Below are 24595 nucleotides of genomic sequence, written 5' to 3'. Positions count from 1 at the left end.
GTCTTACAGCAGCGCAGGGTCCCAGTGACGAAGTTAGCACAGTTGTTAGGGATGTTGGTCTCTTTTCAGGATTTACTTCCTTGGGCCAGGTTCCATACTCGTCCCCTACAGTTGTTCCTACGACCTTTTCAGGAGGTAATAGGGAGAAAAATCCCCAAACTAGTGATCTTACCACCAGGGTTGACATCTCAGCTTCAGTGGTGGATGGACCCAAGCCTTTTTCTCCCGGGCTATCCGCTCCGAGAACCTCAGAGGGTCTGTATGACCACGGACGCCAGCCTATGGGGCTGGGGGGCTCACTCACAGGATCAAATGGTCCAGGGGCAGTGGGAATCCCACGAGACGAAGCACAGCATCAATTTCCTGGAGCTCAGAGCGATTCGTCTGGGCTTACAGGGGTTGCAGACAGTACTAAGAGGTCACCATGTACTGGTAAAAACAGACAATGTGACAGCCAAAGCATATGTGAACAGGCAGGGAGGAACCAGGGTAAGGTCTCTACATGCCGAGGCAAAAATTCTATTCAAATGGGCGGAGATCAACCTGCTGTCGTTAAAGGCGGTTCACGTTCCGGGGAAGGACAACCTTCTGGCGGACTGGCTCAGCAGACGCTGGTTGGACCAGACAGAGTGGATGCTTCACAGAGACAGCTTCAGATCGATTGTGGAGAGATACGGTCTGGTGGCAGTAGACTTGTTTGCCACGGCGGAGAACCGCCAGGTGGACAGGTTTTTTACCAAGAACAGAGACTTACGGGCAGAAGGGAACGACGCTCTCAGCGCCGAGTGGCCAGGGGGACTACTGTACGCCTCTCCTCCCCTTCCTCTTTTACCCAGGGTGATTCAAAGGGTGGTGGACTTCAGGGCGGAGATGGTGCTCGTGGCTCCCTTCTGGCCGAGGCGGTCGTGGTTCCAGGAACTTCTGAGACTGTCGGTTCAGCCTCCCTGGCGACTCCCGAGCAGAGAGGACCTTCTGTCTCAGGGCAACGTGCTCCATCCGCAACCAGAGTTGTTAAACTTGACAGTCTGGAGATTGAGCGGGGCCAGCTCGAGGAGCTAGGTTACAGTAAGGGGGTAGTGGATACTATGCTAGCGTCTCGCAAAGGTTCCACTAATAGGGTGTACAATACCACCTGGAAGGTTTTCTCTGCATGGTCTTCCCAACGGGGGTGGGACCCGATTTCGGTTAGGGTAAAAGGAGTCCTTGCCTTCCTCCAAGAAGGGGTTGACAAGGGTTTGTCCACTAGCACGCTTCGGAGACAAGTAGCGGCCATTTCGTCCATCCAAGGAGTGCGGGGGCGTAAGGCCCTGTCGGCGCACCCTCATATTAAGCGTTTCTTGAGAGGTGTTGCTCTCCTTAGACCCCCACAAGTACACAGGTTCCCTTCATGGAAATTGAATGTGGTCTTAAAGGCCTTGTGCAAACGGCCTTTTGAGCCCATGGCCTCTTGCGGGCTTAAAGAATTGACGCTAAAAACCCTCTTTCTGGTGGGCATCACTTCGGCACGGAGAGTGTCGGAGTTGAGGGCTCTTTCGGTGGATAAGGAGTTGTGTACCTTTCATAATGAAAAGGTGGTTCTGAGACCGGACCCATCTTTTGTTCCTAAGGTTAATTCGGTTTTCCACAGGTCCCAGGAAATAGTTCTCCCTAATTTTTGCCCTAATCCTCAGTCTCCCAAAGAGCGGGATTTGCACTGTTTGGATGTTAAGAGAGCGTTGTGTTTTTATATTGAACGTTCGAAGGACTGGAGAAAGTCCGATTCATTGTTTGTTTCCTTTGATAGAAAGCGCAGAGGGCAACAGGTTTCTACGTCTTCCCTTAGCAGGTGGCTTCGGGAGTGTATTGGGTTGGCCTACAAATCCCAAGGTCTAGTTCCTCCGGATGGGATTACGGCTCATTCACTGCGGGGTGCTGCAACATCCGCTGTGTATCGGTCGTTTCCATCACTGGAGGATGTGTGTAAAGCAGCGACTTGGAGGTCGGTACATACCTTTACCAGACACTACAGGGTGGATAAATGGGCGTCTGCAGAGGCGGCCTTTGGAAGGCGGGTGCTGCAACATGCACTCTAAATAGGGAAGCCGCTCCCACCCGGGGGATGTTCAGCTTTGTTACGTCCCAGTAGTCGGACCGACCCACTGTCCAGACCACCGGAGAACGGAAGATTTGTAACACTTACCGTGAAGCTTCCTTCTCGGTGGACTGGCAGTGGGTCGGTCCGGCCCGCCCGATTACGGTTGAACGGCTTCCTGGGTTTTGGAGATGTATCTTGGAGCCTCGACTGTTCCTTGTCGGGAGTGTATGGTTTCAGTATTGCCAATGTCTGTTTCCAATCTACTATTGTGGTGGTGTTGAAACATAATAAAGGTTTTCCTTGTTCATCTGCCTTTGCATGTGAATGGGGAGGTTGTGGAAGGTGTTTTTTCCTTAGGGGAGACAGCTTGGATACACCTGGCGGGAGCTGGGAGGTATAGGCCACTCCCCCCCCTCTCTGGATCGTTTGAAGACCCGACCCTGTGAAGAGGAGGAGGAGCCTATACCCAGTAGTCGGACCGACCCACTGCCAGTCCACCGAGAAGGAAGCTTCACGGTAAGTGTTACAAATCTTCCGTTATCAATGGAGGCCCAGATAACAGCCACTGCCAAGTCAGCATTCTTCCATCTGAGGCGGGCGAAGCAGTTGGCCCCTTTCCTGGAGCGTCGGGACCTAGCGACGGTGATCCATGCGACGGTCACCTCACGACTGGACTACTGTAACGCCCTCTACATGGGGCTGCCTCTGTGCCGGACCCGGAAATTACAACTAGTGCAGAACGCGGCGGCCAGGCTGCTGCTTGGTCTCCCAAGATGGGAACATGTACGGCCGGGGCTACGCGAGCTGCACTGGTTGCCGATTGTATACCGGGTCCAGTACAAAGTGCTGGTTATTACCTTTAAAGCCCTATATGGCCAAGGACCGGCCTACCTGAAGGACCGCCTCTCCCCGTACGAGCCCCAGAGAGCACTGAGGTCAGTAGGAAAAAACAGACTGACTACCCCTGGGCCAAGAGAAGTTAAACTACAGAACACCCGCTCACGGGCCTTCTCGGCTGCGGCCCCATATCTCTGGAACCAACTTCCAGAGGAGGTGCGGGCCCTGCGGAACCTTGATCAGTTCCGCAGGGCCTGCAAGACCACTCTTTTTAAATTAGCTTTTATGAACAGCTGAAGTACAATTTTACAACGAAGAAAATCCGCCATTAGCACTAACTAGAATAGCGTCAATGATAATGTTATAGTTTGTTTTAGTTAATGTTCTACTGGTTTTTAAGGTTAAGTTAATGCTTAATGTAATGTTCTTAATGTAATGGTTTTAATTAATGCACCATTGGTTACTATGTTGTTTATTAATGTTTTATTTATTAATGTACCATTGGTCACTGTGTTGTTAGCCGCCCTGAGCCTGCTTCGGCGGGGGAGGGCGGGGTACAAATAAAATTTATTATTATTATTATTACTTGCACTTCAATGGTAAAGCAGTCCAATACAAGATATAAAATTGTATCTTTGTGAACAGAACATGTGTTCTGCGTGTGGAAAAGAATGTTTGGATCCAGTTTAACCCATCTTCTGGTAACTGGGTGCAAGCCATAGATTAAGTACTTCCTTCTTTCGTGCATGCACATTTCCTCCCCCACTCCCACAATTTGACATCATGCCTCAGATTTCATGATACCTAGTTGAAGTCTGCTAAACTTCATTTCAGTACCTTCTTCTATATAATATCTTGACAGCTCTTTTACTCTGTTATTTCTGTGTTTTGTAATACTTTTGATATTGTACTCATATATTCTTCAGTAGCCCAATTAAGATTATGATTTATAAGGAGTCATAGGGAAATGTTTAGGGAAAATTCACATAATTGTATTATTTGCCAAAGTAATGTAGGGATTTTTGTTTAAGGTTGGGTCTAATAAATTAAATAGTCCTGTTTTGATTGCAGAATGGGTGCCACAGACAATATATTCAAGGGTCACAGTACGTTTATGGAAGAACTGACAGATACAGCTGAAATAATTAGAAAAGCAACTTCACGTTCACTTGTAATTTTAGATGAACTTGGGAGAGGAACCAGCACGCATGATGGAATTGCTATTGCTTATGCTACGCTGGAACATTTTATTAAAGATGTAAGTAGGTGAAAGGAGTTTTAAGGAAGTTGCTGTATTGAATATGATTTTTTTGAAGTTAGTACAGTCAAGTTACAGTATAGTTACTTCATCTAAATCCACATGCATAGGCTATGTTCTGATTCATACACAACTCCAGTGTGTATTTATTGTTTATGTATTGGAACACAACTGCAAGCCTTGGATTGGTGGATCCTATCCCAGCCTCCACTATGTGCTGATCTAGAATAGAATCTGTAAACACCTAAGTAGGCTAGCAAAACCTATGCAGTTGCACATTGGTTAGAGCGTTTTTACAATTTGTGCTGCGTGCTTTACTGTCCACAGTACCTTCAACAGCTTAAGTTAATTAATCCCTCATTCATGTATTTCATCCACCCTTCTATAGCAAATAGATAGCACAAGTGTAACCTACTTAGACATTTATAAGTAATATTCAGGATTCTACAGACTGTACTGGAGGTGCACAGGGGAAGATGACTGATTTGGGGTGGCTGGCAGTGGTTTAAACTTACACTGCCCACCGATGACATGAGCACCAATTTCCATAGTGACCTTTTGAAGTGTTAGGACTGCTACTACAACGTGGGCATTGAAATTGAGGTAACATGTAACCCCAGTCAAAGTCTGCAGATGCTAAACTGAATGAGAAGGGGGGGAAATAATTGTGTGCTACCAGTATACTGTAACATTTAATACTATCACCTGCTAACCTAATACATAGGGAGCAACAAGGCTCTGTTCAAGCCACTTCAGTGACAAGCTACTACTAGGGATGGGCACAAACCTGGGAAATGGAGGTTCATTTTGGGTCATGAATTGTGGTGCCACATGAACAATGACCTCTCATGGACTTTCCTGTTTACCACACCGGTTTGTTTGTGAGGTTAGCGATGTGGAAGAGTGGCCCCCTGTGGGCTAGAGATGCCAAACACAATGAGTTTCCAGCTGACTCTTCTACCAGCCAGGCCCGGGGCTAGGAATGACTGCGCTCCTAGGCCGAATGCCTGACCTCTGCCCACTCCAGTGATAATTGCGTGCGCGCAATGCGCACACCCTGATAACATCATAATGACATCACTGCTGTGTGCACACCCCCAACTGAGCCAAGACGGCAGCGGGCAGGGGTGGGGAGGCAAAAAGTGGCCGCGGGGAGGGCATGGCAGCAGCTGGCAGGGGACGGCGGGCAGGCGTCCGCAGGGAGAGGGGACGCCTCATGGTGCCCCTAGGCCAAGTGGCACCCGAGGCAGCCGCCTACTTGGCCTGCTCCCACGTGCCGGTGCTTCTAACAGCCCTCTACATCTGGTGAGGATTGGATTGGATTTAAAGCAGGTGCCCCCAGGAAAGTGGGGAAATCAGCCAGTTCCCTTCTCTCTCTGTCTCTGCCCCCAACTAATGAATGACATGCCTGCTGCTGATGGAGAACAATAGCTGCATGTGAGCTAGGGGGTAACCGGAAAAAAGCTCACAGAAAAAAACCCACAGTCATAAATGCTCACAGTAAAAAAGCCCACATGGCAAAATGTCCACATAAAAAGCCCACACGGAAAAATACCATGTAAAGCACCATAGATACTGATAATTGTGGATAACCATGCACCTCCATTTATGATAATGAACAGGTATTACCTATATTTTATGTTGTTATTTTAGGATCAAAATATGTTATATTCACATGCAACAATTCGTGTTGTGATTTTAGCAACTATAGCTAAATAATATTTTTGCTAAGATTTTAATATTTGATGAACTGCAGAGGGACCTGGCTTGCCAAATGGCTGATGCATGGGAGTAGGAGAGGTAGGAGGTGGCCTGGGGTTCAAGAGCAGCCAGGCAGGGTGCACTGTCCTCTGAGCCTAGCTTCTCTTGCAAGGGAAGCCGGGCTCAGAGAAGAGCCTCACCCACCCCATCCCGCAGCTCTTGGCTTCCTGGGTCACAGACCCAGGAAGCTGAGAGTGGCTGGATGGTTTGTTGGTGAGGCTCTTTTCTGAGTCTGAGGACACTGCGCCCCACCTAGCTGCTCTTGCCTTGATGAGTGGGGCACATTCTTCTCTAAGCTAGGCTTTCCTTGCAAGGGAAGTCGAACTTGAAGGAGAAGGCATCCCGCTTGGCTGCTCTCACCTGAAGGGGGGCCGGGTGCACTCTTCTGCTCTGAGCTTGGAAAAGAACGTGCCCTGCTGGTCTGCTCTCACTTTAAAGGGGAGAGCAGCTGGGCGGGGCGCACTGTCCTCCATGTCAAGCTTCCCTTGCAAGGGAAGCCAAGCTTGGAGGATAATGCCTGTGAGTACACTCTCAGAAGTGCTCCAAAACTGCCCTAAGAAGGGCAGTTTCACATTGCTTCCAAGAACACGGGTGCAGGTCACCCACAGCCATCCCTGCACTCCCCTGCTGTGCCTGCCCTCCCCCCAGGCAGGGGTGCAGTGGTGGGACAGGCATGGGTTGGGGGGCATGGGGGCAGGTGCTGACCTTGGGTGCTCGAGGCTCAAGTGCTGGACCTGGGCTTGCCACAAACTAACACAACCTGCTTATGCATTAGCCAGTATTAGTTTGTGGCAAGCCCAGAGCTGGACTCATTCTTCTCTGAGCTCGGCTTCCCTTGCAAGGGAAGCAGAGCTTGGAAAAGAAGAATGCGCCCTGCTCATCCAGGTGAGAGCAGCCAGGCAGGGCTCACTGTCCTCTGAGCCCAGCTTCCCTTGCAAAGGAAGCCGGGCTTGGAGAATAGCCTCACCAACATGCTATCCAGCCACAGCTTCTCAGGTCTATGACCTGGGAAGCTGAGAGCTGTGCAGCGGTGGGCGGTGGGGGAGGGCCTAGCAGTGCCCCGTAGGTGAGGTGGCACCCCAGGCCACCTCCTACCTCTTCTACTCCCACACGGCCATTTGGCAAGCAAGGTCCCTCTGCAGTCCATCAAATATACAAATAGCTTGGCAAAAATATTACTTAATTATACTTAATAAAAATTTATTTATTTATTTATTCTATAACTTATATCCCGCCCTTCCCATAAAATGGCTCAGGGCGGCTCACAGCAAACGATAAAACAATAAACAAAGTGCAGAGTTATTACATTCAAAAGTCAAAGCATTTAAAAAAACCTTAAAATCTTAACATTAAAACTATACAGTATAATTCACAGAGATCTAATAAGCTACATTTATCCAGTCAGGCGTAGGCTAACCGGAAGAGGGTTGTCTTACAGGCCCTGCGGAACCGAGTAAGATCCCGCAGGGCCCTCACCTTTTCCGGTAGCTGGTTCCACCATGTAGGGGCCATTGTAGAAAAGGCCCTGTCTCTGGTTGTCTTGAGACGGACTTCCTTAGGCCCGGGGATGGTGAGAAGGTTTTGAGTCCCAGACCTCAGTACTCTTGTACTGGACTCGGTATGTTATTGGGAGCCAGTGCAAAGCCCGAAGACCCGGCCGAATGTGCCCCCACCTTGGGAGGCCCAATAACAGCCGGGCCGCGGCATTCTGCACCAGCTGCAATTTCCGGGTCCGGCACAGGGGCAGCCCCATGTAGAGGGCATTGCAGTAATCCAACCTCGAGGTGGCCGTAGCGTGGATCACTGTTGCTAGGTCGTCACGGTCCAGGAAGGGGGCCAACTGCCTTGCCCGTCTAAGATGAAAAAACGCTGACTTGGCAGTGGTTGCTATCTGAGCCTCCATCTTTAGGGACGGCTCTAGTAGCACCCCCAGGCTCTTGACCCTGTCCGCCGCCATCAGCGGCGCACCGTCAAAAGCTGGCAGGGGGATTCCCCCCCCCCCCGGTCCCCGACGGCCCAAACAAAGGACCTCTGTCTTCGCAGGATTCAGTCTCAGTCCACTCAGTCTGAGCCACTCAGCCACGGCCTGTAGTGCCCGGTCTAGATTTTTTGGGGCGCAGACCAGTCAGCCGTCCATAAGTAGATAGAGCTGGGTGTCATCAGCATACTGGTGACACCCCAGCCCATACCTTCGGGCAATCTGGGCAAGAGGTCGCATATAGATGTTAAATAACATCAGGGAGAGAACCGCTCCCTGGGGCACTCCACAGTTAAGTGTGCGCCTCCGGGATAGTTCCCCCCCAATCGCGACCCTTTGTCCCCGACCTTCAAGGAAAGAGGAAAGCCACTGCAGATTGCAACACAGATTGTTGCATGTGAATATAATATATTTTGATCCCAAAATAACATAAGATAAATAATACCTGTTCATTCTCATAAATGTAGGTGATGGTTATCCACAATTATAAATGTCTATGGTTCTTTACATGGTATTTTTCCATGTGGGATTTTTTTCTGTGTGGGCTTTTTCTCTATGGGCTTTTTCCTGTGTGGGGTTATTTCCATGTGGGCACTAGGGGTATATATCATTCTGCTGCTATTGTGCTCTCCTACTGGTGGCCAGTGCTGCCTGTCAGACTTTGGAGGGCCACTGTTGCAGAAGGCCACCCCCCCCACACACCATTGCTTTGGCGATAGTAATATATCAGCACCAGCATGCTCCACCATGAGACATATGAACAAAAATCATGTGGAAGGTTTTAGGAAGATCATTGGGGTGAGATCAAATGGACAGTGGCTCACAATCCACAACTCAGGTGATTTTAGCTATGAATTTAGGGTAATGAGCAGATCCATGCCCATCCCTAGTTACTATTCTAGAAATATTCTGTCAGGAATAAAATTCTAATACGCATATTTTCAAATCGAGATATTTTATTTTTCTAGGTGGGTTCACTGACACTATTTGTCACCCATTATCCTCCAGTGTGTGAATTAGAAAGGATCTATTCAAGTCATACTGGGAATTATCACATGGCTTTTCTGGTAAATGAAGAGGATAATGAAGAAGAAAAGGGTATGATATCAAAATTACCTGATGGGTAGATTCATTGTAGTAGTACCTGAATGCTAATCTGGTGCTAATCATGATCTGAACTATTGTGTTTCATATACATGATTGTATATGAGGCTACCCAAATTTTGATGTCTTGGGAACATTTGAGAAATACTTATAAAAGTATTTTAAAAACAAAACAAACTGTGTTTGGTAGTTTGTTGGATAGCAAAATGTAAAAGATAGTGGATTCTTATGGTTAATTAAAGCATGTTTTTCTTTTTTTCTAGCAACTGATCATGAAGAAAATCCTGGATTTGTTACTTTCCTTTATCAAATAACAAGAGAAGTTGCTGCAAGAAGTTATGGGCTAAACGTTGCTAAACTAGCAGATGTTCCTGATGAAATTCTTAAAAAGGCAGCTCACAAATCAAAAGAGCTAGAAGGATTAATGAATATGAAAAGGTTAGAGAATAGTTTGATTTGCATCTTCGTTGGTAATGAAACTTCCAAATGAGGTTGAATAATTTACTATTAAAACTTTACTATTGAAATAGCAAATGTTATATTTATGCAGAAATATACCACCTGTCAGATCCAAGGATTCCCATTTATTGAGTAAATAATGTACCTCTGTTCTTTACTGGTTATGGTCTATACTACGGAGATATTTTAAATGCTAATTAACAGTCTCTAAGTAGCTTTCTAACACAGATCTTTGTATTGCTTTTTAGGAAAAGGCTGATGTCATTTGCTAGGCTGTGGAACGCTAATGAAGCTAGAGATCTGCAAAAATGGAAAAGTATCTATGAAACAGAAATGGATTGAACCTACAGCAAAAATGATAATGCTTACTGGGTAAAGCCTGAAATTACATAGAATGTTTAAAATTTACCATACAAAGAATTTATAACAGTGACATTTGAGATTCCTTAGTAGGTGAATTTTAAGTGGTTAATGGCTGGTTCTCTTGGTCATTTTAAAATCATGCAAACCATTTCCAGGGAAGCAATTATGTGGAACAGCAAACCATGTGAACTAGTGATGCTTTTCACTTTCAAGTGGACTTTCATTCTAGGGTCAAATGGTACTTTTGTTCTGGAACAGAATCATGTGCACATGCTGGGACAATTACGTTGAGAGAAATCTATAGTGTGAGTGACCCTGTAATTTAAATGTATTGGAAGCTTTGTTCTTCCCCTATTGTAATTTGGATGTTTTCATGTAAATGTACATTTTTCCATATTTATTTCCCAAAGACAGACATAGTATTTTTTAAAAAAATAAAATATAGCCTTTTGTATTTGCTGAATTTAATTTGTCAATATTTGCTGAAATCATATTTGTCAATTACGGAAAAAGATTTCCAAATTTAAAAGAATGGGTTGGATCCCACAGAAGACATTACAGAAGATGATGGTGAAGCTGATCCTTCCTCACCTTTCCATTTTCCCAGTAACTTGTTGCTTATGCCAAAAATCCTCTCTGTGGATAAGAGGAGTATTATGAACAAAACACACCATACTACAAGGAGAGTGAGAAATTGAGTTAAATAGCCACTTGAACTATTTCAGCCCTCCAGGAAGATTTTCAAGACAATCAGCAAGCTACTGGAGAAGGGACAAGGAGGAAATGATCTGTTCACTAATGTCTTCCACAAGTTTTTTTTTTTTAAAGATCCAGCTCAACAGCTTTTTTAAAAGTTGCACTTTGATTACTAAAATGATTTATAAAGGCAGAATAGTAATTGTTTCTAATTAAAAAACCAATGAAATAAAGAATAGAAAAGTATTTGTATGTGTTTTAATTGATGCAGATGCTTTATATTGCCATATTTTTAACGATGTGCATATAGGTTCCTGGCTGACGTTTCTATCTTTCTCACAAAATATATTGTGAGCCGATCACTGATCATTCCCACAAGTCTTGTAGGATATAAAATCCCTTCCTTTTACTCTTGTCCCTAAGGTATTGGTAAGAAAAAAATTTAATCGCAGCTTCTGCTTATGAAAATGACTTTACAAATGTAAGGACAACATCTGCATGTGAAGTTTGCCAAGAGCAGTGGGAATGGGAGTCATTTACAAGATGCAAGTGATTATCAAACAGACTGTGTATTGGTTATTTGAAACACCTGTTAAAGTAAAACTGGACAATGGATGCTTGTATTAGCAAAATTTTTCATGAATTTTTAAATAGAGAACATTGGTATAAAATCTCTTAATTTATAGTTTCCGAATGAGTGGAATCCAGAGAGCTGTGGGTAGAGTTTCAGTGCCTAGGAACTTTTAGTAGCAGTTTGGAGTTTCTGAGGCACACTACTCTTACTCACACTTCTGTTCTCCAGTGGTCCCAGTTGTGGGTCAGTCCTGACCTCTGGGAATGTAGCTCCTCCTCTCCGTAGGCAGGGCCAGCAAAACAAGTTCCTTCTAGGAGGCGGTGCTATTCCCCTTAACTTTCAGTTTTGCTTGGCCCTGCCTCCAGAGCAGGATGTGCCAGCTGAGCTTCAGCTCAACTTTGCAAAAAAAAAAAGAGAGAGACCACAGCAGAATCGACGAGGGAAAGGATGGAGCAGCTTACTCTCCCCCCCACCCCCCGCTCGGCACCTGAAGCTTCCTGGAGTCCGGCAGAAGGCGGGAGACCCAGGAACGTGGCTGCAGTTTCTCCACACCTCCCTGAGCGCAGCAGCAAAGCCATGCTGGCTCCAGTCCGTTTCCTAATGGCACAGCTGAGCCGCGGGTAAATGAAGCACACAGGAGTGAAGAATGCAGTGGTGAGCAGCAGAGACTGCAGACACCCGGGGCAGAGACAGCAGCACATGCGTCGGTGGCCCCATGGACATCCAGAGCCTCTTTCCGGATCCGGCAATGTGCACAGGGCGGACAGGACAGCGACAAACTCCTCCCTCCTGAGGAACAGTTAGGGTCCCAGAGACCCACGGATAGGGGTATTGGTGGAGGAGGAAGTTCAGCAATGGGGGAAAGTAGGGAAGCCTGTGCAAGGTTGCCTGGGGGAGGACTTAATGAATGCTGGGCGCCCCCCACCCCACCCCTTCCTCTTGCCTCTGGCCCCTAGTGCCAGGCTTCTTCCAGATGGCTAAAGAAGATTGCCTTGTCTACGGCCTTTGCAACGGACGCTACTCTGGACGCTATGCAACAATCTGCGAGAGCCATAGCCTCGAGTGTGAAGACCCGACGGAACACTTGGCTGTGAAACTGGGACTCAGATCCATCTGCAAGAGCCAAAGTAGCAGCGGTCCCTTTTAAAGGCGATTTACTCTTCGGCCAAGGCCTAGAGTGATACGTGGTAGAGGACAAGGATAAGAAGAAGGTTCTTCCATCCATAAAGCAGGACAGAGATAAGAGACATTTCCAGCCCTTTCGGGATCAAAGGAGGGACTCCAAGTCGAATTACTCCAAATCCTGTAGGGGAATATGGCAACAGAAGCCCCGCGGTTCCAGATCATCATCTTTCAATACCAAAGGGCTGTCCTCCAAACGCCCCAGGAAAGGCAATGCCACCTGACTATGCCCAGAACAGTCCCCCAGAAGCTATAGGGAGCCATCGCCAACACTTTGCCAAAGTGTGGAGACAGACAGTAACAGACAGATGGGTAGTGGAGACAGTGTCCAAGGGCTACAGTATAGAATTCAAGACAGTTCCATGAGACAGATTCCTGGAAGTTCTTAGGAACAAGTCTCCTCAAAAACATCAGCTTCTGCTATCAGCCATCCTCCATCTCCTCAATATAGGGGCTATACAACCGGTGCTGGAGGAGGAGAGGACCCAGGGTGTCTACTCTATCTTCTTCTTCATCCCAAAAAAGAATGGGGATGTGAGAGCAATCTTAGACCTGAAATGGCTCAACAGAAAGGTGGAGACGACGTTTCAGATGGAAACCTTGCGTTCGATCCTCCTAGCCCTACAAAAAGGGGTCTTTCTGACATCAATAGATCTATCCAAGGCCTATTTACACATACCAATTCAGCAGAGGCACCGCCGTTTTCTGAGATTCTCTTATGACGGCAGCCACTACCAATACAAGGCATTGCCATTCGGCTTAAAGTCCTCACCCAGAGTCTTCACAAAGGTACTGGTGACTCTAGTGGCAGCCTTGTGTCTCAGGGGAGTGTCATTGTTTCCATACCTGGACGACAATGTCAAGTTGCCGTTTGCGCAGACGAAGCCGGCCCTGAAGGAGACAGTGGATGTTCTATCCTCCCACAGGTTTGTCATAAATCGGGAGAAGAGTTCCCTCATGCCAGCTCAAGCCATCCTTCACCTGGGGGTACAGATTGATACCAGAGAAGACGGTATCTTCCTCACCCAGGAAAGACAAGTGAAACTGACACAACTGATCCATTCAGTGTTACAGGCCAAAAGCACGCAAGTGATGACTCTAGCAAAATTGGTGAGACTCTTAGTCTCATGCCAGGACTTTGTTCAATGGGCACGTTCCCATACACGACCCATCCAGTCCTTCCCATGTCCCTTCCAGACAGCCATTGCTCAGAGGAAGCCGCTCCGGGTAGGAGTGCCAGAACAGGTGAAAGTGGCCTTGCAATGGTGGTTGAAACCATGGCGGTTCCAAGCCGGACAGGCTCTGCAAGAATCAATTCGAACAGTCGTGATGACAGATGCCAGCTTGTTTGGCTGGGGGGCACACGCGAAAGGAGAGATGGTTCAAGGCCGCTGGTCCGGTCAGGAGACCAACAGTATAAATGTCCTGGAACTGAGGGTGATCAGACTAGCTCTGCTCCACCTTCCGAACATAGTGAAAGGCCAACATGTTCTCATCCAAACAGACAATATGACGGCGAAAGCCTTCATGAACAAGCAAGGGGGGATGCGATCAAAACTCTTGCAGCAAGAGGCAACTCTGCTGATTGACTGGGCGGAGACAAATCTTCTGTCCCTGAAGGCGACACACGTTGCGGGAAAGGACAACGTGTTAGCGGACTGGCTTAGCCGTCAGACCCTGGATCCAGCAGAGTGGTCACTGAACAAGATGGTCTTCCATCAAGTTTGCCAGAGGTTCAGGTTTCCAAAGGTGGACTTGTTCGCATTGGAACTAAACCATGAAGTTCCAGACTTCCTGTCAAGAACAAAAACTCAAAAGGCCGTGGACACAGATGTGTTGCACGCAGAGTGGCCCAGGACTCTTCTTTATGCCTTTCCCCCAGTGCAGGTGTTGCAGAGGTTCTTGCTCAGGGTACAGGACTTGGGGGTGGAGGTAATAGGGATAGCACCTTTTTGGCCAAGAAGGGTCTGGTTCCAGGAGTTGATGCATCTCAGGGTAGCCAAACCCTGGATACTTCCGCTAAGGAAGGATCTCCTGCTACAAGGAGAGGCGCTGTGTCCATGACTGGAGATGCTAATACTCACAGCATGGAAGTTGAACAGAGGCAACTGACTGTGTTGGGGTACAAAAAAGGGGTCATAGATACCATGCTGGCCTCTAGATGAATGTCTACTAATAGAGTGTGCAATGCCACTTGGCGGACCTTTGTGTCCTGGTGTCAGGAGAACAGTGCAGACCCAATGTCTGCCAAGGTAGCAGACGTGCTAGCCTTTCTTCAGATGGGTTTGGAGAAGGGACTTAGTACCAATACCCTCCAAAGGCAGGTAGCTGCCATTTCAACGGTGAGAGATGATAGGAAGGGCAAGTTGCTGTCCAAACGTTCACATATCAAACGCTTTTTGAAAGGGGTGTCTCTCCTTAATCCACCACAGGCACACAGGTTCCCTTCTTGGAATTTGAATGTAGTGCTTGAGGTTTTAAGTCACAAGCCTTTTGAGCCTATGGCTTCATGCAGTTTAAAGATGCTTAGTTTTAAAACAATTTTCGTGGTGGGGATTACTTTGGCACGCAGGGTGTCTGAGATTAAGGCATTGTCTATCCACAAAGATCTTTGTGTTTTCCACCGAGATAAGGTGGTCTTGAGACCTGACCCAGTCTTTGTCCCAAAAGTTAACTCACTGTTTCATAGATCAGAAGAGCTTATTCTTCCTTCCTTTTGTCCTAATCCGCAGCACAAAAAGGAGAGGCTATGGTACTGTCTAGATATTCAGAGCCTTAACCTGGACAGAACTAAGCCTCTACAGTCTTCTGATTCTTTATTTGTTTCTTTTAGTGCTAAAATGGGTAAAGCCATTTCTAAACCTTCAGTTAGATGGTTGCGAGGCTGCATCATCGAGGCGTATAAGGCCAGGGGATTGGAGCCTCCATCAGGCATCACAGCTCACTCCTTAAGAGGAGCAGCCACTTCTGCAGCTTACAGAGCTTTCCCCTCTATGGAGGTGGTGTGCAGAGCAGCCACTTGGCGCTCCATTCATTCCTTTACGAAGCACTACCATATTGATAAGCTCGCTTCAGCTGACATGGCATTCAGTAGGAGGGTGTTGCAGGCTGTTATTTGATCCAAAGGACTGAGTGGGCCCACCCTCAGGAACTGCTGTTATAAGTCCCATAGGTCAGGACTGACCCACTACTGGGACCACTGGAGAACGGAAGATTCTGTTCACTCAGTGGTCCCAGAGTGGGTCAGTCCTCCCCACCCGGTTTGGGATTGCCTCAGTCTTTGCATCAATACACTGGGAGGCCCAGGAGTTCAGGCATTTGTCTTTTTGTTGAGTTTGCTGTGGACCATGTAATTGCACATGGGGAGTTATTGGTAAAAGGCATTCTGGTTTGGTTGTATCAAGCTGTCCAGTTCCACCATTATGAATAAAGGAAGTTGGATGATTCTGTGTATGCTTCCTTGATTCCAGGTCTGGGAAGAGAAGGCAGGTATTTCTTCCCTCGGTTGCAGTTTTTTTTCTATTTTCTAGTTGGGAGTCGACTGGCTTGAAGATGAACTGAAAGTTAAGGGGAACTGCACCCCCTCCTGGAAGGAACTTGTTTTGCTGGTCCTGCCTACGGAGAGGAGGAGCTGCGTTCCCATAGGTCAGGGCTGGCCCACTCTGGGACCACCGAGAAGGAAGATATAACAGCGCGCCTCGCAGTCTCACTGGATCGCTTCTATATGCGGCTTATGGCTACCCCAGCCCCTCTTTCGCCGCAGTTCTTCCTTTTGAATTTTTACCTCATAGCTATGGAACTCAAGGGGTGGGTGTAATATGGATTTCTCAATACTAGTCTCTTCGGGGTTTTGTTTTGCTTTCAGATGGATATAAACTCAGTTGGTAGGTAGGGGACCACAGCAGCTTTGATAGCTTTCCCAATATACTGGCACCAGAGAACTTTAAAGTAAACCACAGAAATTTATTAACGTACACACACCATCTTCAACTGGGGAATGGGAAATATATACATGGGCTATATTGTATCTCAAGCAGTTAACAGTTTCTTCGTAGTTCAGGCTTTATAATATCGATTTCGCTTAGGTCTTTCAGGTTTCACAGATCATATAGATTTCACTCTCCAACACTATTCTCGGTTGGCCTCTTGGGTATAATGTGCCAAGTCCCTTAAGTCGACTGGTGTCTCTTCTCCCAGCCCTTTCGACTTCTAGACCCAGATCTTTCCCTCAACCACGTCTTTAGCTCTTAAGAGAAGTGTCTCTGTGTCTGCGACCTTCAGGACTTTTACTGTGACTCTCCTTTAGTCACACACAGCCCCTTTGGCTGTCTTTATAGAGTGAACAGTGAGCTTTGCTTGTCTCGAAGACTCTCCTCAGCTCCTGTCTCAGCTCCTTCTCAGACCAACTGCTCTCTTCAGCAGTCTCCCTCAGACTCTGTCTGTCACTAACTGCCCTCAGCCGTTAGCTGTCAATCACCTCTGAGAGTTCCAAGCACTCTGGCCCCCACCCTCAGATCATCTGACGCAGGCTCTATGCGTCCTTAGTTTTCTTGTTAACCCGTTCATTACCATCACAGAAGACTTCACGGTAAGTAAACAGAATCTTCCATTATGTTGCTTTTGGTGTAGTAGCCAGTTTTGGTGTAGAGCCAGTTTGGTGTAGTGGTTAAGTGTGCAGACTCTTATCTGGGAGAACCGGGTTTGATTCCCCACTCCTTCACTTGGACTTGCTGGAATGGCCTTGGGACAGCCATAGCTCTGGCAGAGATTATTGTTGAAAGAGCAGCTGCTGTGAGAGTCCTCTCAGCCCCACCCACCTCACAGGGTGTTTCTTGTGGGGGAGGAAGATAAAGGAGATTGTGAGCCGCTCTGAGACTCTGAGTGGAGGGCGGAATATAAATCCAATGCCGTCGTCTTTTTAAAAATAAAAATTGGGGGCTTGTTAGGAAGCTTCCTTTGCATCATGAATCAGAAAGGGAAAGCCAGCAAGGCACACTGAACAGAGTTCCTTTGTATGACAGCCTTTGAAGGATAATAGAGACACACCAATACTGCAATGAAAACTTGGTGATGCTGCAATTAAAAATCAGTTTTATTTACAGTTGATAGAAACATTACTTTTGGCATTTTATTTAGGAAAACTGCTAATGTTATTGTTTGTAATATTGTATGCAATATGAAACATAGTATTTGTTTCAAATGTGTGAACATTTGAAAGTATGTGTTTCAAATACTGAGTTATTGAGAGATATTTAACAATATAATTGACCCTTGATTTTAAAAAAATCCAGATGTTGTCGCATCAAAGCTGCAAAAAATTTATATTACATTATAGGCCTATGAATTTACTATTTTTTTCTTATTGCAAATAGCTGTTAGAAGTTGATACAACACAGTAGCGCACAGCACATGATCCTATACACTATAGTTTGCTCTAAGAAGGCAGAGATCTGATACAAATGAGTTAGTACACCAATATGGTAGGAATGGGCTTTATGCCGTTTGACATTAAGAGATTACATTCAACTTTCATCTTTGGTGCAGCCCAACACTGGAACTGTTCCTGTGCAGGCCAGCTGAAGACAGATTTTCTTCCAGCTAAAAAGTCCTCTGGGGGGATGCCCCCCCTTTCCAAAGCTGATGTGAACAGCTTCCTGCCTAAACCATCACATGCTCTGGAGGCAGGTGTCCCCTTTTCTTCAATTCCTTTATTGGCATGTGGATAGGAGCTTTCCAGCATAACTGTTCTATTGTTGTTATTGTGTACAAACCTAGCTTGGTGTTTTTTCAGCTTTCTGAGGGTCCTTCCCTCCTAGCTTCTTTTCCTAATAGAGCGTTTTCTCTGTGAGGGATTGTTTGTCCCAGGTGAGGTGACTCTCATCAGCCTATCCTTGGGTTTCCTCACCACTGTTGCTTGTGGTAGCCTTAATGGTGTCCAAGGCATTTTAAAAAAAATGTACATATGCGACCAAAATGACCCACAGCAATGAGCATGAACTCTGTCTCATATGTCCGACAGAATCAAATAATATGGGCTCTTGCAAAATTTTCCAACAATTTACACCTAAGGTGCATTTAGGCAGAGCATCTCATTTAAGCCTTGCTATGGGAAAAAGCTCTTGTCTCAGGCCCATTCAAGTCGGTTCTGGGATTGGAACATTTGAAATCACCCTCCTAAAGCCAGTCAAAATCATCAGGTCCAACACTGCAGTCCTGTTCTGGACCACCATCTATGCGATCAATTAATATGGTTCGAACTTCTAAGCAGGGATCGTGGACACCTAAGGGAGACTCTTCTCGGTCTCCATCCCCATCTATCGCAGCCCATTCTTCATTGAAACTACCAGCCAAGAGGCAGAAAAAGCAAAGCATAAGGAGAAAGCCAGTTCCATTCCCAAATATTGTAGAGGCATTCCTCTGAGGAGCAAGTTCTTATCTTGATGCCTCTGCAAGGATCTGAAGAACAGCACTCCAGTCTCCCGGTGGGGCAGCGAGTATGTTCTGAACCGACCGCTGTGGCAACAGCCTGGTCCACTTCAGTGGCCATCGTACTATGAACTTTTTCACACAGCCTATGTATTCCCGTATGGAGGCTGGTCAGTTACTGAACAGTAACGGGTTTCTGCTGGCATTTCAGACAGACCTGACTCAGTAACTGGCTGCTACCGGAATACTGTCACCTTTTCACACAGTCCCGCGGCTGTCCCAGTAGTGAGGCATGCCTGAGGCGTTACTAACAAAGAGCAGCTTCTTCCAGTTTTCAACCCCTCCTTCTGGGTTGAAATCGGTATGGGGCGCTGTGTGAAATGTCCAGTATCTAATCCGGGAGCAGTTTTCGCGCCCTTTTTCGCCCGCCGGCACACGATCTCTGGCTTTTGGGGGGGGGGGAACGTCGGGCTAAGATTGCTATAGCGCTATAGCGACGTATCACAACAGCATCACCATAGGGATGCTTGGGTTCCATTAAGATGCCAGAGATGCTGAAACCTGGAGCCTAGCCATCTCTATGGAGTTGCTGTTGTGATACGTCGCTATAGCAATCTTTGCCCGACGTTCCCCCCCCCCCAAAAAAAAGCTGGAGATCGCGAACCAGCAGGCAAAAACGGCTGGTGCTGGTGGAAGCGAGGTAAAAGTGGAACAGTGTGAAATGGCTTGCTTCAATCACGAAACCCTACCAGGAAAAAAAACATGTGTCTGAAAACTCCCATCCCTGTCTCGGATTACTGCAAGGCGGCACAATACCGACTCCCTTCTGGTTTCCATCGGTAAGTGTGAAAAAGCCCAATATGTCACCAGCATATCTTCAACAGTGACATGAGCATCTCCCTCAATGATCCCAGATTCGACTTCCTCCTGTACCGGAATTTGATCATTACCAGCGTTCCCTCTAAGCTGAGTTAGCGTGAGCTAGCTCACAGATTTTTAGCCACCAGCTCACACATTTTTGTCATAGCTCAGGAAGGATGACAATAATTTATGCAGTACAATAATTTATGCAGTAGCTCACAACTTTAATGCCAGTAGTTCACAACGAGAAGTTTTGCTCACAAGACTTTGCAGCTTAGAGGAAACATCGGTCATGACTTGGGTGATTCTGGGAACTCAGGTACCTGTTCTCCTATCTATCTCTGTATAATAAAATCCAGGTAGTACTGGAACAGCTGTGTCATTGTGAGCTTGAGTTATTCTTTAAAGGCTGGATCATGTCCTTCTGGGAACTAAGGAAGCAGAGAAAAAACTTCTATTGTAGTTGGAGAAAGCTCACAGCCCTGCCTTCTTCCAGGGAGGAGGTTCTTCTCCCAGGAATCTGAACTGCAGCATTCCAGAACCGTGCAGCAGGAAAATTCACAGTAAGTGAAAATAGATTTCCCATTATGTTACAATTATATATGGGGGGTGGGGAATACGCTTCAAGTACTTGTGCTGTAGAAAGTCCAGCTATGGTATTTGCTGCAAAGAATGTAAATGTTGCAAAATAATACATTTGTTGTACATATATGCACATACAAAGCTGCCTTATACTGACCAAAACGTTGGTCCATCTAGGTCAGTACTGCCTACTCATACTGGCAGCAGCTCTCCAAGGTCTCAGATGGAAGTCTTTCACATCACCTACCATTTGTTCCTTTTAACTGGAGATGCCAGGGATTGAGACTGCATGGCAAGCAGATGTTCTACCACTGAGATAAAGCTCCTCCAAGTATTTAAGTGCCATTTAGAATTTAAAGAGGGAAATGTACATATAAAAACTTTCCCGAACAAGAATTAAGGAACTGAATATATTCATGAAATACTTGAATTATATAAATCAGTTCAATTTTCAGGGTTTTTTAAACTACATATTATATTGCTATAATATGAACTGGTATATTAATCATAGAGTTGGAAGGGACCTCTAGGGTCATCTAGTTCAACCCCCTGCACAATGCAGGAAACTCACAAACACTTCCCCCTAAATTCACAGGATCTTCTTTGCTGTCAGATGGCCATCTAGCCTCTGTTTAAAAACCTCCAAGGAAGGAGAACCCACCACCTCCAGAGAAAGCCTGTTCCACTGAGGAATCGCTCTAACAGTCACGAAGTTCTTCCTAATGTTGAGTCGGAAACTCTTTTGATTCAATTTCAACCCTTCTGGGGCCACAGAAAACAATTCCACACCATCCTCTATATGACAGCCCTTCAAGTACTTGAAGATGGTGATTAAATCACCTCTCAGCTGCCTCCTCTCCAGGCTAAACATCTCCAGCTCCTTCAGCCTTTCCTCATAGGACCTCTCACCATCTTTGTCGCCCTCCTCTGGACTCGTTCCAGCTTGTCTATAGCCTTAAAATGTGGTGCCCAAAACAGAACACAATACTCCAGGTGAGGTCTTACCAGAGCAGAGTAAAGCGATACAATCACATCACATGATCTGGACACTATACTTCTGTTGATACAGCCCAAAATTGCATTTGCCTTTTTAGCCACCGCATCGCACTGTTGACTCATGTTCATTGTATGATCCACTAAGACCCCTAGATCCTTTTCGCACATACTACTGCTAAGACAATTCTCCCCCATCCTATAACCATGTGTTGGATTTTTCCTACCTAAATGCAGAACTTTACATTTATCCCTGTTAAAATTCATTTTATTGTAGCCCAGTTTTCCAGTCTTTCCAGGGTCATCCTGTATCCTGTTTCTGTCTTCTACTGTATTTACAACCCCTCCCAATTTAGTATCATCGGCAAATTTAATAAGCATTCCCTCTATTCCTTCATCCAAATCATTGATAAAGATGCTGAACAAAACAGATCCCAGGACAGATCCTCCACTCCACTCGTCACTCCTCTCCAAGATGAGGAACCATTCACAAGCACTCTTCGGGTGCGATCTGTCAACCAGTTACAGATCCACCTAACGGTAACAGGATCCAAACCACATTTTACCAACTTGTCAACAAGGATAGTATGCAGAACTTTATCAAAAGGCTTATTGAAATCAAGATAAACGATGTCTACAGCATTCCCCTGATCCAGCAAGGTAGTCACTTTCTCTAAAAAAGAGATCAGGTTAGTCTGACATGACTTGTTCTTGAGAAAACCATGCTGGATCTTAGTAATCACATCAATTCTTCTAAATGTTCCAGAACCGACGGTTTGATGATTTGTTCTAAAACTTTTCCAGGTATAGACGGGTCGGTAGTTACCTGGATCGTCAAGCTGATGGGTCGGTAGTTACCTGGATCGTCTTTTTTCCCCTTCTTGAAGACGGGGACAACATTCGCCCGGCTCCAGTATTCCGGCACCTCTCCTGTTCTCCAAGAATTCTCAAAAATAATAGCCAGAAGCTCAGAAATTACATCTGCAAGCTCTTTTAGAACCTTTGGATGCAATTCATCTGGCCCTGAGGACTTAGTTTCATTTAAAGAAACTAGGTGTTTATGTACTACCCCTACGCTGATCCTAGGATGGAACATACCCTCCTTATATGTTCTGTTTTTGCCATGTTGAGCACTGTTCCCCTCAGAAGAGAAGACTAAGGAAAAGTAGGAATTGAGCCATTCCGCCCTCTCTTCATTACCTGTTACAATTTCACTTTCTTGCCCTCACAATAAACCTACCATGTCCTTACTCTTTTTCTTTCTCTGAACATAAGAAAAGAACCCTTTTTTGTTGTTTTTAGCTTCTTTGGCCAACCTAAGCTCATACTGAGCTTTAGCTTTTCTAACTTTGTCTGTACAGGCACTGGTGATTTGTTTATATTCATCCTTGGTTATAAGTCCCTCCTTCCAATTCCTAAAGGAGACTTTTTTATTTCTCAAGTCTTTAGAGAGCTGTTTATGGAGCCTCTTCGGCTTCTTTAGGCTTTTTCCATTTTTCCTTCTCATAGGAATCGTCTGTGGTTGCGCTTTCAGTATTTTGCTTTTAAGGAACTCCCACCCCTCCCGAACCCCCTTCCTCCTAAGTATTTCTGACCATGGGGTTTTACCCAGCATAGTTCTAAGTTTATCAAAGTTTGCCTTTCTGAAGTCTAATCTATAAGTCTGATTAAGTATAGCTTTTCCCTTCCCTAAGACTGTAAATTCCAAAATCACATGGTCACTACTGCCGAAGGTACCCACTATTTCTACTTCTTCAATCAATTCTTACTTGTTGGTTAGAATCAAATCCAAGATAGCAGATCCCCTTGTTTCCATCTTCACTTTCTGGAAAAGGAAGTTGTCAGCAAGACAAGTCAGGAATCTATTGGACTTTTCATTTTTAGCAGAGTTGGACTTCCAACAGATGTCCGGGTAATTGAAATCTCCCATGATCACTGTATCCCTTCTCTTGGAGAACTTTACAATCTGCTGTAGAAGCATCTCATCCAAGTCCTCTGACTGACTTGGTGGGCTATCGCAGTAACAATATTTTTAAAATAAATCATTGATTTCTTTCAACTGCTGAAATCTAACCCTCATATGAACATATACTGAATCAGTCCATCAAAGTCAGTATTGTCTACTCAGACTGGCAGCAACTCTCCAGGGTCTCAAACTGAGGTTTTTCACATCCATTTGCCTAGACCCTTTTTAATTGGAGATGCCAGGGATTGAATCTGGGACCTTCTGCTTACCAAGCAGTTGCTCTACTACTGAGCCACCATCCCTCCCCTCCTGATACATTGTGATAATGCAATATGTGGAATCTACTGTAAATATTTCCTGTGATGTATCTGTAGTTAATACTTGTGCCTTAGTAACTACCATTAATTACTTTTGAGTCTTGTTGCATTACTTTAAAATTAAACTGGGGAGAAAAACCTCAGTGGGAATTAAAATCTAACATGCAATTGAAGTTTCTCTCTTTTTCAAGTTGAAAATTAATTCTGCACAACTATAATGCAATATGTCTGCATGTTGCTAGTAGAATGTCATTCAATCTACATCCCTTTATGTGAAAGTAAGTCTCATTTTTGTCATTTACATAATTTTATCATGGATAGAGATTACAAACAAAAATAGGCAGAGCTACATGCTCATGCTCTGTGTTACTCTATTTCTGAAGATAGCTGTGACTATTTTTGTCATACTGTAGCATCACACAGTACTTAGTTGCCATAGTACAACCTTCCCTGATCTTTATGATTGATTTTTTTGTGCATCTGGCCAGTAGTTTTGCAGAGTTTTCAAAGAAATTTGAAAATAATACAGTGGAAACCCACACAGCAGTACATTATTTTGCAGACTCTCATTAATTTTTAGATAAAGATCACAGGTTCTCAGCCACACTTGATTTTCAAAAATGTAACAGGAAATTGCTCTTAAAGTTACTTGCCCAGCATTTTCGATATATTTATAGTTCACAGAGCCAGTGCAATATAGTAATTAGAGTGTCAGACCAGTACCTGGGACATTCAAGTTTGAATCCCCACTCTTCCATAGAAGCTCTCAGTGACTTTGGACTAGTCACGCGCTCTCAGACTAACTTATCCCGCAGTGTTATTGCGAGTTAAATATGGTTACATGATGCAAAACTTGCTCTGATGGGTACTATAAAATTTCTTTTACCCTAATTATCCACTATACCACGGGTGACCAAACTGCAGCTCAGGAGTCACATGTGACTCTTTCACACATATTGTGTGGCTCTTGAAGCACCCACTGCCAGCTTGGAGAAAGCATTTATTTCTCTCTTTAAATAATTTCGCCAAGCCAACCAGCTGGCAGCTTGGATAATGCATTTAAAGTTGCTTTCTTTCTACCTCTCTCTCCCCCTTCCCATCTATTTGCCTCCCTCTCTCCCTCAAACATCTGACATTTATTCTATGCAGCTCCTACATTAAACA

General features: G+C 45.6%; 1 protein-coding gene across 1 annotated transcript in view; it reads left to right on the top strand.

The window, feature by feature from the left end:
• Positions 1–10776, top strand: part of MSH3 (mutS homolog 3) — a 118524-nt gene extending 107748 nt beyond the window's left edge. Inside the window, exons 21-24 of the mRNA XM_060235766.1 lie at positions 3983–4169; positions 8877–9006; positions 9276–9450; positions 9720–10776. Of these exons, the coding sequence (XP_060091749.1) occupies positions 3983–4169; positions 8877–9006; positions 9276–9450; positions 9720–9813 (586 nt within the window). The 3' untranslated portion in view covers positions 9814–10776. The remainder of the gene's footprint in view (positions 1–3982; positions 4170–8876; positions 9007–9275; positions 9451–9719) is intronic.
• Positions 10777–24595: the final 13819 nt, after the last annotated feature.

This window comes from Heteronotia binoei, chromosome 4, assembly GCF_032191835.1.
Source record: "Heteronotia binoei isolate CCM8104 ecotype False Entrance Well chromosome 4, APGP_CSIRO_Hbin_v1, whole genome shotgun sequence".
Lineage (NCBI taxonomy): Eukaryota > Metazoa > Chordata > Lepidosauria > Squamata > Gekkonidae > Heteronotia > Heteronotia binoei.
The sequence above is the reverse complement of the archived record's forward strand: the minus strand, read 5'-3'. Positions and strand labels throughout refer to the sequence as shown.